Source organism: Berghia stephanieae, chromosome 14, assembly GCF_034508935.2.
Source record: "Berghia stephanieae isolate SIO BIC M18660-M18661 chromosome 14, UCSD_Bste_1.3, whole genome shotgun sequence".
Taxonomy (NCBI): domain Eukaryota; kingdom Metazoa; phylum Mollusca; class Gastropoda; order Nudibranchia; family Aeolidiidae; genus Berghia; species Berghia stephanieae.
The window spans coordinates 6,816,135-6,831,134 of NC_088373.1; the positions used below are offsets into that span (position 1 = coordinate 6,816,135).

General features: G+C 36.0%; 1 protein-coding gene across 2 annotated transcripts in view; it reads right to left on the bottom strand.

Moving 5' to 3' along the window:
- Window positions 1–15,000, bottom strand: part of LOC144959845 (glutathione hydrolase 1 proenzyme-like) — a 48,242-nt gene that overhangs the window by 10,278 nt on the left and 22,964 nt on the right. For both annotated transcript variants that reach the window (XM_078892637.1, XM_078892636.1), the window contains 8 exons: window positions 14,430–14,600; window positions 10,610–10,732; window positions 9,648–9,745; window positions 8,298–8,487; window positions 6,523–6,683; window positions 4,436–4,585; window positions 2,418–2,554; window positions 764–854 (listed from right to left, as the gene is read on the bottom strand). In XM_078892637.1, coding sequence (XP_078748763.1) covers window positions 764–854; window positions 2,418–2,554; window positions 4,436–4,585; window positions 6,523–6,683; window positions 8,298–8,487; window positions 9,648–9,745; window positions 10,610–10,732; window positions 14,430–14,600 — 1,121 coding nt within the window. The remainder of the gene's footprint in view (window positions 1–763; window positions 855–2,417; window positions 2,555–4,435; window positions 4,586–6,522; window positions 6,684–8,297; window positions 8,488–9,647; window positions 9,746–10,609; window positions 10,733–14,429; window positions 14,601–15,000) is intronic.

Here is a 15,000-nt window from a genome sequence, read left to right on the forward strand (position 1 = left end):
ACTTGTTTCATCCCCTTAACCTGTTACTGAATAAATCACTCTGATCTCTGCATACATTATTGTGATCTCAAAGTTATCTCGTTATGTTTTTTAGAACTATTCATTGGTGTTATTCCAAGAGCACACTATCTGTGTACTTAGTTTGAAATCACATAAAAGTGTCCTTTGTTTTTATTGTTTTTAAGGGTTTACAGCGCTTGCAACACATGAAGGTCATATCAACGCCAGTAAAAAGGAAGAAAATTGGATAATAATAAGCCTCAGAATTACAATTAAAGCACCCAAGAAAAGGTAAGACAAAGGGGAATTGGTTCAAATAGGAAACAGTTGTATATTCCAAGAACACACCAACAAACTACTTAGTTTGAGATCAATTAATCACCCTTAGAAATGGATTTACATATCCTCCTAATGTGTCCTTTGATTTAATAAAAACTAAGGTAATTAGTGCCAAACACATACCCCTAATACAAATACACTTATAGATTGAGAGAATGAAGTTTGCGTCACTCGGGTCTTTGTTATTGTTTTTTTGAGTAATAATTGAGTAATTCTCACTAAACTGTATTAAACTGATCATGGTTACACATAGTTTTGTGTGTTGGTCCGTTATACTTCCGGATGGCAATGTTGTGAGCTTCTTAGCAAGGCGCATACTATCTATACTTAAAATAAACATATTGATGCATGTTAGAGAATAAGAACAGCCAATAACAACACAAAGATATACCATACACAGTCGGGTTGTGTTATCGTGACCTACCATAATAGCTGGTGTTGTGTGTCCTGTCATCAGTGATAAGATGTGTACGTATGTAGTCAGCAAACTTTTTAGACGTCATGTTAGACACAAGCTGTGTACAGAGGGATAAAAGACAAAATTGATTACAAAGCTAATTTGGACAAAGTCAACAGGAAATGTTTCATTTTAATAATCAAATCTTGAACAACAAGGTTATATTTTAAACAGACATAAGGGTTGCATGAGTGTGTGTGTGTCTATGTATGTATATATGTGTGTCTATGTATGTATATATGTGTGTGTATTTGTGTGATGTTACGGTTAAAGATATAATATGTCTGTACATCACACATGCATGGGTACATTTCAGTTGATTAATTATATTTACCACGTTTATCATGAATGTTATCTTTCATCAATATATGTTTAGCATTATTATTATCAAGGTCTTGGAGAATTACATCCTCTTTAGCCCTATACCATGTCGCTATGTGGTCTAGTGGCCTGACACTCGCTATTGAATCAGAAGGTCCTGGGGTCGAGCCTTGCTTGGCGCATAGTTGAGTCCTTGGAAAAGGCTCTTTACTCACATTCTCTCACTGTACTCAGGTGTAAAATGAGTACCTGGTCGTTAATAGCACTGTCTCTGTCCGAAAAATTTGTAATATCGCCTAACAGGCGCCATGTCTCATCCTACATTTTAAGTGTTGCTGTTGGTCAGGGAAGCCTTGTAAAGCACTTTGATCATGTTAAGAGGATATTGCGCTATATAAAAGATCAATTTTAATTTTTATACCATATGCTATGTTATGTTAATTACTACTGTATTGTCCATTTGAAACAGGAAATCTTAACTTTAAAAAAAAAAAAAAAAAAAAAATCTGTAAGACTGAAATCTGTTCAACTCATAATTTTTTCCAAACATTTATTTATAAAAAGAAAAAAAAAAATTCCCTTTATTCATCCCCAAGGGGAAATTTGTCATTAGGGTCTATTCCAAGGGAAGACTGGAATAACTCAGGCGTCAGCAGCAGAGCAGCGCCGCAAAGTGAGCTAGGGCTAGGTGACTTGCTCAAGGCCACACAACGCAGCGGCGGGTGATTGAACTCGGTATCTTTCGGGTAGGAAGCAAAGACGGTACCACTGAGCCCCTAACTTAACTGTTTATAACTGCAGACCAAATCAGTTTCCCTGTGACATTGGGTACAAGAATGGCCGATGAGTCACATTGCTATTACTGCACTCTTAATGAAAATGGTAAAAAGTTAAAATGTAAAGTTGGAGTCCAACTTTAACTCTGCCTGCAAAAAACTTGAGTGTGAATAGGCTTCAACAGTCGTGACATCACTTCCGTTGTAACAACGCATAGTAACTATTCTAAACTATCGGAACAATGGCGGATGCCCTTATGAAATACTTCTCCGACGAGCATAAAAGTGTATCCAGAGGATAAAAACATAAATCTGATCAGGCTTTGATTACTGTTATACATTCTGATCACATGACATGTGAAAAAGTTCTAGCCAGCATGAAGAATAAAAAGTACCGATTTTCTTTGTTTAGAACAAAGCTGTTCATTGCTGGGCGGACGTGACATCAGACTGTTGAATCGCATTTTCACTATAACATGAAGGACAAGGAGAATGGCAATGGGGTGTGTAACAATCGTCTTCACCTCTTTAACATCCCAAAAGTCTTCATCCCCCAATTTACTCCTCAAGGCGTATGCAAACTTGAACGTCTCAGCCACACGATGGTACGTTAACGTCTTCGCCCTTTCACTGGAAATGTCCTTCGGGTTCAACTTGTAGCCTGCAGATTTTGAAAACTACATTCAATACACACAAATAAAGAAACATGCCAGATATTTTCTTCATCTCTGTGGCATTCTTCATATGTAATAAATAAATAATAATAATAATAATAATAATAATAATAATAATAATAATAATAATAATAATAATAATAATAATGGACTATAACAATATAATAATAATAATAATAATAATAATAATAATAATAATAATAATAATAATAATAATAATAATAATAATAATAATAATAATAATAATAATAATAATAATAATAATAATAATAATGGACTCTAACAGAGCGCACGATATCCTCAACAATGAGGATCTTGGCATGTGAGATTTGACAATATAAAGCAAACCTGCTACAAGCAACAAACGAACATTCTGCATATTTGTGGAGAAAAAATCTGTACCATCCAAAGTACATAGTTTTTACCCTTACTTATATCAAATATTACTTTAACTCACTCAACCCTAACACCGACTACATCCGTAGTTTACCCGGATAACTTTTACCCCATGTCTATTTATTACATTTTTCTGAGCCATATTATGGGCGTGGTATCAAAGCTAATGTTTTTTAGTTTTTACATGTTAATGGTAGTTGAATAAAAATTTCTATGTAAGTGCTCATTTTTAATACTTTTTTTTCCAATTTTGAAAAGTAGAAAAAATCTCCAGGATTGAGTGAGTTAAAATGCTTTTGAAGTGATGTAGTGTACTTCAATTTGATCATACTCTCATTTCTGAGAAAAAATACAATATTGTTTATCATTTTTTTTTCCAAAATTTCACACAGAAAATCCATATCTGGTGGAGAAAAAAATCGGAATTTGACCAAATTTGGCCAACAAAAAAAATTATTTTATGCCAATTAAATTTCTATGTGGCAGATCTGTATAAAGGCAGGAATAGCAACGTCAAACTTATTACGTTCAACAAATTTTGATTTAAAAAAAATAATTTTTTGAGCTTTTATATAGAGCAATATCCACTAAATGTGCTCAAAGCGCTTTACAAGGAGTCCCTGGCCAACAGCAACATTCTAAAATTTAAGAAGGGACATGACACCTGTTAGGTGATGTTACAATTTTTTTGTGTGACAGAGACAACGCTGTCAATATTGCCAGGTACTCATTTTACACCTGAGTACAGTGAGAGAATGCGTGTACAGAGCCTTCTCCAAGGACTCAACTATGCGCCGAGCGAGGCTCGAACACAGGACCTTCCGATCCGAAAGCGAGTGTCATACCACTAGATCATATAGCCGCACTATATAATATCCATGATGTCTGTTAGAAGGCAATATTACAATTTTTGTCAGACAGAGACAACTATGTTAATGGCTAGGTACTCATTCTACACCCAAGTACAATGAGAGAATGTGTGTGAGTAAAGGGTTTTTCCAAGGACTAAACTATGCATCCGCTCAGAGCAGGACTCAAACTCATGACCTTCCATTCTGAAGGCAAGTATCAAACAACTAGACCACATAGCCTAAACTCAAACCCTGACTGCAATGCACTACAAAGCTGCAACATTCACATGAAATAAATAACAATGTAAAATTGAATGTAAGCATCAATTGAATCTGCGAAAACAGATAAAACGGATGTTTCGGGTTTCCCCTTTATCAACAAAACAGGATGAATGAAACATTGCAGACAAATGACTACCACATTATCTCATTCGTCTGTATTGTTTCATTCATCCTGTTTTGCTGATAAAGGGGAAACCCAAAACATCCATTTTATCTGTTTTTGTATATTAAATTGAAGCTTACATTCAAATTCACATTGTTATTATTTATTTCTTCAAGGAGCTTCGAGCAGCACGCACCATTTGCATTCAACATTCACATGGAAATCTAACTACTCACCATCCAACACGTTGAGTATGAAGGCCAAGACGGGAGCCCCAGAGGGTGCTGGCAGCGACATGACACGCGTGTTGTCAGATAGTGTTATCTCTAGAGGTGGTTTTTCTAACACCATATAATTTATTAGGTCTTTCTTTGTGATGATGGATTCTGGGAAGAAAGAATGGATAATATCTATTGGTCACCTGCTTATAATAATAATAATAATAATAATAATAATAATAATAATAATAATAATAATAATAATAATAATAATAATAATAATAATAATAATAATAATAATAATAATAATAATCTTCATCATCTCTGAACATTTTTAAAAATCGGAGAGTCACTTTCCAAGATTTTTCTATAGAGGGGACCTAAAAAAAATATCTCTGTCATCTATCTGGAATTTAGTAATGTATTTATGGCTTTATTGATTTTTGTTTCGGACTGAATCAGGGTTTTGAGCCCGAAACGTTCCGTGTTTGGTATTTTGTTCTTTTTTGAAGCTGTTATATTCATTTTTGTTTATTACTTTTGACAGTCCACAGATTCTAGCAGCCTGGTATCACTTTGAGGGAGTAAAGTAGCAATTTCACTTCCCCTCTTTATCACTTACAACCAGTTTCAATATGTTTTGATGTGCCTTTTTTACAGAGATATTTTGTGTGTTGTTATTTTCTAAAGCAGGGAGTTGATTTAATACTTCAGGGCTACACAAATAGTGTACAAATTGTAAAATCAACTATTTCGGTGCGAAACAGTAACTGGAATCAGATGATGATTTTCATAATGTCCAACTAACTGCACATCATTTGTGACCCATCGTCTCAAAACGGTATTATGTACAAACCATATGCTTAAAAGCCGAATTAAACGTTAAACTGGTCAAAAAAAATATAAATTGTTGGCATTAGCACCCTAAAATATGGTAACCATTCTCCTCAATAAAACATAAAAACTCAACACAAGTCGGATATTTCTGGCTATAAATTCAATTTTCAACATCTTAACCATCCTGACTTTATATCGTTATGAGGTGAAGGGTCAAATTTACATTATTCTATATATAAGTACTCATAACAATTTCGTGAATTAATGACTGAGGTCTGAAATCTATATTTTTATTTGCTTCTCTGTCTTCATATTTTTTGGTCAATTCTTTTTTTTTTCGGCCCTTGTTAGATTTAATTCATTACTATTATATTTATCATGAAATGCTCTTGAATATTGGAATACTTATAAATTATTGGATTATTACCACCAGTTCTGCCAATTGTTAAAACTATCTACTATCTTAAATTAACGTGCTGCAAATTAAAGATGAACCAAAGAAACAACCCTTTTAGCTGAATTTTCATGTATTTTGTATTTCAGTTTTACTCCCACCATGACAAACCAAAATATAAAATAATCATCATTATGTGGTCTTGTGGTATGACACTCGCTTTCGGATCGGAAGGTCCAGGGTTCGAGCCTCGCACTCGGCGCATAGTTGAATTCTTGGAAAAGGCTCTTTACTCACATTCTCTCACCGTACTCAGGTGTAAAATGAGTACCTGGTCGTTAACAGCATTGTCTTTGAAAAATTGTAATATCGCCTAACAGGCGTCATGTCCCGTCCTACATGTTAAATGTTGCTGTTGACCAGGGACCCCTTGTAAAAGCGCTTTGAGCACATTTCGTGGATTATTATCATTTTCATGTTTGTTTTATTAGCTTAGAAAAACTATATAGAAAATTGTGAACCTTACAATGAGAAACACAAACTATATCTGTTCTTTATTGTTGAGCAACAAAATGATGATGATAATAATAATAATAATAATAATAATAATAATAATAATAATAATAATAATAATAATAATAATAATAATAATAATAAAAATAATAATAATGATAATAATAATAATAATAATAATAATAATAATAATAATAATAATAATAATAATAATAATAATAATAATAAAAATAATAATAATAATAATAATAATAATAATAATAATAATAATAATAATAATAATAATAATAATAATAATAATAATAATAAATAATAATAATAATAATAATAATAACAATAAAAAAGAAAAAATACAACCAACCAGCATCTTCCAAATCATCTATTATGTCGTCAGTCAGAGATCCGTCATAGAACGCATCAGGCCCTTTCTCCGAGATCATTCTCAGAGTTTTTGCCAATTTTGGACGCTTCATTGTCTCCCCTGATTTGTAAAATGCTCCAGTCTTTTGATTGACAAACACACGGTTAAACAGAAAATACCGTTGGATTAAGTAACAAAATGAGTTTCCATGACAATCATTTTAGACTAACACGCAGACAGAGCCAAGTGTTTCCTTTTATATTATTTTGTATCCATGTTGTTTTATTTTATAATGACTGAGATTTTAATTTTAACGACTGCTTCTGATTCGGCTCAAAGTCAAAGTCTGATTTTGTAAACCATGTCCATTTGCTCTGGATACACAGCTAAACCATCATGACACGCATTCTTTAATTTTAACCATTTACTCTTTTTCCTTCTTTTTCTTTTTCCTCTTTCAGCTTATCCCGCACTTTGCGGTGCTGCTTTGTGGCTGACGCCTGGGTTATTCCAGTTTTCCCTTGGAATAGACCCTAAAGACAAATTTCCCCTTGGGGATGAATAAAGGGAATTTTTTTTATTTTTTAAATTTATTTTGCAGGGTTGCCAAAATAAATGCCACATCTCCAAGCATCTCGGTTTAGAGTATCATCCTTCTCCGGGCCCAGTGCTTTCATATCGCCGTTTACCTTATCCAACCATTTAGTCTTTGGGCAAACCTTTTTCCTCTTTCCCGCTAATTGTAAGTCCAATACTTTCCTTCCCACACACTCCCTCTCTCGTCTCTTTCCATGTCCGAACCTTTTCAATCCACCATCTCTCGTCTTTATTGATACTGTAGGGAGCGAAAAGACGAATGGAGCTTTGGACGGAGCGAGTGGAGTCTTCCTCATGAACTGATAACAACAACAAGCTTAGACCTCTGATCAAACTTTTCTCTTTGATTGTCATTCAAGTTTCATTAAATTACTATCGTTTGTGTTTAATCATTTTGTTCTTAAGTTATTTCGAGATCCTAAACTACATTCTTTTTTTCCACTCATTCTTATCATCACTTTTATATATTTGACCCTATCATTGCAATTGGAACAACAGTTTTCCTCAAACAGAAATAAATAACAATGTGAAATTGAATGTAAAATTCAATTTAATATATGAAAACAGATAAAATGGACGTTTCAGGTTTCCCCTTTATTAACAAAACAGGATGAAAGAAACACTACAGACGAATGAGATAACCTGGTAGTGGCGTTGTTAAGATGAATAAAGATGGTTTATTCATCTTAACACCACGACCACATTATCTCATTCATCTGTTGTGTTTCATTCATCCTGTTTTGTTGATAAAGAGGAAACCCAAAACATCCATTTTATCTGTTTTCGTATATTAAATTGAAGCTTTATAAATTAAAATAAATTGAGCTTTCTTTAACGTGCTCAAAGTGCTTTACAAGGCCAACAGCAACATTTAACAATTAGGACAGGACATGACGCCTGTTAGGCGCTATTACAATTTTTTCGGAAAGAGATAACACTGTTAACGACTAGGTACTCATTTTACAACTGAGTATGGTGAGAGAATGTGAGTAAAGAGTCTTCTCCAAGGAATCAACTATGCGTCAAGCAAGGCTCGAACCCAGGACCTTCCAATTCAAAAGCAAGTGTCATACCACTAGACCACATTATTCAATTTCACATTGTTATTTATTTCTTCGAGATTCGAGCAGTAACATTTACATTCAAACAGAAGGAACAAATCAAATCACAAATTGTACCCAAAGTCTTCCAAGTCCAAATCCCCGTCAGTTTCTGCCAAGGCTTTGGCCAAAGAGCCAGGAACAGGAAATCCCTCGGAAGCCATCTTGATTGCAGGCTGGAATAGCTCTTTCCAAGGCAGACTGCCGTACTTGCTATGGGCATGCCAGTAACCTTTGACTTCGCCCATCACTCCTATACTAAGACCGCCTGAGAGTAAAGGTAAGAAATGAACATTTTGTCAGAAATATTACAAACAAGTCAGAGAAGATACATTTTCTATGATGATCCACATAATCAAATTGTTACTCAAGTGAGCTACAGCCATTTCATGACATGTCAATTAAACTAACTTAAGATCAAGAAAAAGAAAAATATTAAGTATTCTTGGGAAATTTCTTTTTTTTTTATATAATGTTTTATTTATCTATTTATTTATTTTTTTGTTTTCATTTGTTTTTACTGTTGGAGAGGTGATAATGCATATTCCTCAAATCTCTATTAATTGTGTGGCTATGTTGTCTTGTAGTATGACACTCGAAGGTCCTGGGTTCAAGCCTCACTCGGTGCATAGTTGAGTCCTTGGAAAAGGCTCTTTACTCACTTTCTCTCACTGTAGTCAGGTGTAAAATGAGAACCTGGCTGTTAACAGCATTGTCTCTGTCCAAAAAAAAAAATTTGTAATATTGCCTAACAGGCGTCATGTCTCATTCTACAGTTTAAGTATTGCTGTTGGCTAGGGACCCCTTGTAAAGCGCTTTGAGCATGTTTAGTGGATATTGCGCTCAAGTTATTATTATTATTAAATGCACAATGAAGCGTAAGTAGCTGTAGCCCAAGTTGCATCTCTGTTACTACTCTCTTAGTGAAAACGCTAAGGTATCAAGTAAGGTAAGATTTAACTCAAACTACCCAGTCTATAAAGGGTTAATGACATTGCTAAATATTAAGTTAGGCTAGGGCTATTATGGCTGTTGTCATTTTGAAATTAAACAATAAATAACAATGTGAAATTGAATGTAGGCTTCAATTTAATATATGAAAACAGATAAAATGGACGTTTTGGGTTTCCCCTTTATCAACAAAACAGGATGAATGAAACGCTACAGACAAATGAGATAATGTAGTAGTGGTGTTGTTAAGGTCTTAACGCCACTACCATATTATTATCTCATTCGTCTGTAGCGTTTCATTCATCCTGTCTTGTTGATTAACGGGAAACCCGAAACGTCCATTTCATCTGTTTTCGTATATCAAATTGAAGCTTACATTCAATTCTACATTGTTATTTATTTCTTCGAGCTTCAAGCAGCAACATTTACATATGAAATCGAACAAGAGCGCTGAAAGGATTTCAGTGAATGTCTTACCAACAGAAGAGTTCTCAGGGTGGGCCACAAACATGTCTTCCTTGGCATTGATTGGAGCTACTTCACGAGCATCAATTGTGGTGGCCTCCCCTGTTGTTCTTTTTTAAAAAACAAAAAGGTGACAATGTCAAAAATGATATAATAAAAGTCCATGAGAAGACAATGGAACACAACAATGGAAGCTGTTTGAAAAATATTTAGGACTTGGTTTGTTTTGTTTGATTTTAAGGGTTTTACGCCGCTTGCAACACATTAAGGTCATATCAGCGCCAGTAAAAAGGAAGAAAATGGGATAGTTAAAAAGTTCTAGAATTACAATTAAAGCACAAAAGAAAAGGTAAGACAAAGGGGAATTTGTTTAAATAGGAAGCAGATATAGATTCCAAGAGCACACTATCAAAGTCCTTAGTTTGAGATCGCCTAATTCTCATCCAGACACAAGCACAGGTCCCAACTAAGAGGAATACACTCAAATGTTTACAAATCATATATAATATGTAAATAAAACATAACACGGTGCATAACAGAGAGATGATTTACAAGACAAAAATTATCATCTCCCAAAACTCTTAACAATACATTTGACTGTTTCCCTCCCAGCTAGGGTTTTCCGGCTAGGGCCAGGGCCAGGACAAAACCAAGTAATCTCATTCCAAGACAAAGACAGACAGCATGTTGGAAAACAGATATAGGGGGATAGAATACACAGTATGTACTTCCATGCCCACTATGGGAGGCCAGGAACCCCACCCAGATTTAGGACTTGTGTTGAGATCTTTTCAGACCTAGAATTGATAAAGGCCAGACAGACGCAACATCATTGGACTTTAACAAAGCTTTTGACAAAATCCATCAAAAGATCCATCTTGCAAAAAAAAAATAAAAGGGAGGGGGGAGGTGCTTTACAAAGGATGATATCACCATAACAACAACAAAATCAGTAGCTACAAGCATCAGAGTACCTGTTATAAATCGTCATAAAGAACCCCCCTCCAATGCCCATGGATTGGGGGCATCCGAGACCAGAGCATAACATGGTGGCGATGGCAGCATCCACAGCATTTCCTCCCTTGAGTAATGTATCTCTGTTAGAACAAGAATAACATTGTATGTACTTACATTACATCAAATGCTACATTGAAACATGATGAAATTTAGGCCAAGATGCAATAACTCAATTAATCTACCCTCCGACAGTAACAAGAAACTCAAGCAGAGCTAAAGCAGAAAGTCTTCATAGTGAGAAAAATAGACTTTACCAGTATCCCTCCCCTGTTAGTGTCTATCACGACATCCAGTCAGGTGAGTGGTCAAAGTGTGTGTCATAGTCATTACAGATGTGTGAACAATAGACTTTACCATTATCCCTCCCCTGTTAGTGTCTATCATGACATCCAGTCAGGTGAGTGGTCAAAGTGTGTGTCATAGTCATTACAGATGTGTGAACAATAGACTTTACCAGTATCCCTCCCCTGTTAGTGTCTATCACGACATCCAGTCAGGTGAGTGGTCAAAGTGTGTGTCATAGTCATTACAGATGTGTGAACAATAGACTTTACCATTATCCCTCCCCTGTTAGTGTCTATCACGACATCCAGTCAGGTGAGTGGTCAAAGTGTGTGTCATAGTCATTACAGATGTGTGAACAATAGACTTTACCAGTATCCCTCCCCTGTTAGTGTCTATCACGACATCCAATCAGGTGAGTTGTCAAAGTGTGTGTCATAGTCATTACAGATGTGTGAACAATAGACTTTACCAGTATCCCTCCCCTGTTAGTGTCTATCACGACATCCAGTCAGGTGAGTGGTCAAAGTGTGTGTCATAGTCATTACAGATGTGTGAACAATAGACTTTACCAGTATCCCTCCCCTGTTAGTGTCTATCACGACATCCAGTCAGGTGAGTGGTCAAAGTGTGTGTCATAGTCATTACAGATGTGTGAACAATAGACTTTACCAGTATCCCTCCCCTGTTAGTGTCTATCACGACATCCAGTCAGGTGAGTGGTCAAAGTGTGTGTCATAGTCATTACAGATGTGTGAACAATAGACTTTACCAGTATCCCTCCCCTGTTAGTGTCTATCACGACATCCAGTCAGGTGAGTGGTCAAAGTGTGTGTCATAGTCATTACAGATGTGTGAACAATAGACTTTACCAGTATCCCTCCCCTGTTAGTGTCTATCACGACATCCAGTCAGGTGAGTGGTCAAAGTGTGTGTCATAGTCATTACAGATGTGTGAACAATAGACTTTGCCAGTATCCCCTGTTAGTGTTGGTTGTTTGTTTTTAAGGGTTTTACAGCGCTTGCAACACATATAGGTCATATCAGCGCCAAGAAAAAGGGAGAATGTGGGATAGTAAAAAGTTCTAGAATTACAATTAAAGCACCCAAGAAAAGGTAAGACATAGGGGAACTGGGAACAAATAGGGAATTGGTGTAGATTCCAAGAGCATACCATCAATATACTTAGTTTGAGATCACCTAAAAGTCTCATCCAGAAACGAACATAGGTCCATACAAAGAGGAATACACTCAAATGCTTACATTATAAATTCAAAACAACAAATATAACAATAATACAAAACAGAGAGATGATTTACAAGGAAAAAAATATCATCTCCCAAAACAATAACTATACATTTGACTGTTTCCCTCTAAGCCGGGTATCCAGCCAGGGCCAGGACAAAACAATCTCATTCCAAGACAAAGACAGAAAGCAAGTTGGAAAACAGATATAGGGGGATAGAAGACACAGTAAGTACCTCCTTGCCCACCATGGGAGGTCAGGAACCCCACCCAGCAGTTAAGTGTCTATCGCGACATCCTATCAGGTGTGTGGTCAAACAGTGTATCATAGTCATTACAGAGATGTGAACAATAGAATTTACCTGTATTCTTTGGCAGTGTCATCGAATGCCATCGTTACGCACACATGGTCATGGGTCAATTGACCAATGGTGCGATGGGTAATGAGTGGTGGCTTTCGACTTTGTTTGTTCAAGGTTGTCACCCCCAAATGGTTTGTTTGTATCAATGAGATGAATGTGTAGACAATGCATTCTTAATCCATTGCTTACTTATGTAATTGTTATAAGGTGTCTACATAACGCACATAATGGCTTTCACGTTTTACTTTTTCATACTTTTACGACCCATCATGTAAATGTGATCAATTTTGGCTTAGACGAAACAGTGAAATTTATGAGTGGCATATTCGTTAATTGTCTTGTGCAGTTTGATTTGTCTCTCATCATTAGATCAAATTAGCAGTCAAGTGACCGTTGAAGTAACCCAAATTAGACGTCAAACACGTCTCCCTGATTACTATGTGGACTATGATAAATATGAAAATTGGACAAATTTCATGTCCGCTGCTTAATTGGGACGATTTGAGCCGTGCCAATAAAATAGCTTGGACTGTATATGATAAATGTGACCCATCGTCTCAAAACGGTATTATGTCGGAACGAACCAAATGCTTAAAAGCCGAATTTAATGTTAAACTGGTCAAAAATATAAATTGTTGGCATCAGCACCCTAGAATATGGTATCCATTCTCCTCAATAAAACATATAAACTCAACATGTCTGATATTTCTGGCTATAAATTCAATTTTCAACATCCTAACCATCCAGACTTAATACCGTTTTGAGGCGAAGGGTCACAAATGACATTCAATAATTTAAATCAAAACTTCATCATTTGAAAAATAGGGTAGATATTGAATTGCTAAGAACGATAGAAGACAGAAAGAAATAAAGAAAGAAAGGTTATTTTTAACCGGCTATATGGTCCTGTGGTATGACACTCGCTTTCCTGGGTTCGAGCCTCACTCGGTGCATAGTTGACTCCTTAGAAAAGACTCTTTACTCACATTCTCTCACCGTACTCGGGTGTAAAATGAGTACATGCCCTTAACAGCATTGTCTCTGTCGGAAAAAAAATTGTATTCTCGCCTAACAGGCATTATGTCTCGTTCTACAAGTTAAGTGTTGCTGTTGGTCAGGGACCCTATATACAGCGATGGGAGCATGTTTAGTGGATATTGCGCAATATAAAAGCGAGTACGTTTTTTTTTAAATTAACCTCTCCAGCCCACCATTGAATATTTAAAATCTCATCTTTCAACCCGTTCTCTACATTATAACAGTTGACATAATAAAAAAAAAAGAACTTTTATATAGCGCCGTTTCCACTAAACATGCTCAAAGCGCTTTACAGGGGGTCCCTGACCAACAGCAACACGTAACATCTAGAACGAGACATGACACCTGTAAGGCAAAATTATAATTTTTTTCCGACAGAAACAAACAAAGCTGTTAATGGCCAGGTACTCATTTACACCTGCGTAAGGTGAGAGAAAGTGATGCTCGCTCGAACCCAGGACCTTCCAATCCGAAAGCAAGTGTCATACCACTAGACCACATAGTCGCACAAATAACAAAGATTCGATAATGCATTCTTTTCTCTCATTTTAAAAAAAATTGACAAAACAGAAATTCATTACGGGCGACCGAAGAGTTTCTGGAATGACAGAATTTATGAAGGACAACAGACAAAGCCGAAAGGACTCTGCTGACCCGATGACGTCTTCGCCAAACAAGCAGCTTTGAATTGCGTTGTGAAAGAGGATGATATGCAGAGAAGTGGTAAGACATGGAATGAGATTAAAAAGTTAGCTCAGGATAGAGAAGGATGGAAACTGTTTGTCTGTGGGCTATACCCTGACCCAGGGTGAAAAAGGCAATGATGATGATGATGATAAAAAAAACTCACTTCCCAACATCAGAACACAAGGCAGTGTCCGCTGCTACTGCGGCCCCCTTGAAGACTCTAGCATGACTTTCGCTCTTGGAACTGCCGGAGTTGGTAGCAACGGCATAGATGGCAACCACTAAACCAATCAGTAACACGGCTGATATCACAAATGCAACAGCCAGTCGTTTTCTAGATTTAGGAAAGAGGAGGAAAAAAAATCATTTTTTTATGGAAAATTTATGATGAATTTGTTATCTTGACTGTTTTATTGATTTCTAATGGTGCTTATTATTAAGTTTATATCATTGCCTAAAAAAAATATAGGTAAATGTGTGTGTGTGTGTGTGTGTGTGTGTGCGCGCATCCTTCCACTCCCATTCCCCCACTCTCTTTCTCTCTCTCTCCTTTTTTTTTTCAATATCATAACAGCGGAGGTAGGGGACCACTAATAACACTATTGCTGTCTAGTATTCTTCAATGACCCCCCCACTCCCCCCTTCTCCCTACCTTATTCTTGAGATATATATATATAGTTTTGATATCAATACGTCATCTAATTTCTCTCTCTCTCTCTCTCTCTCTCTCTCTC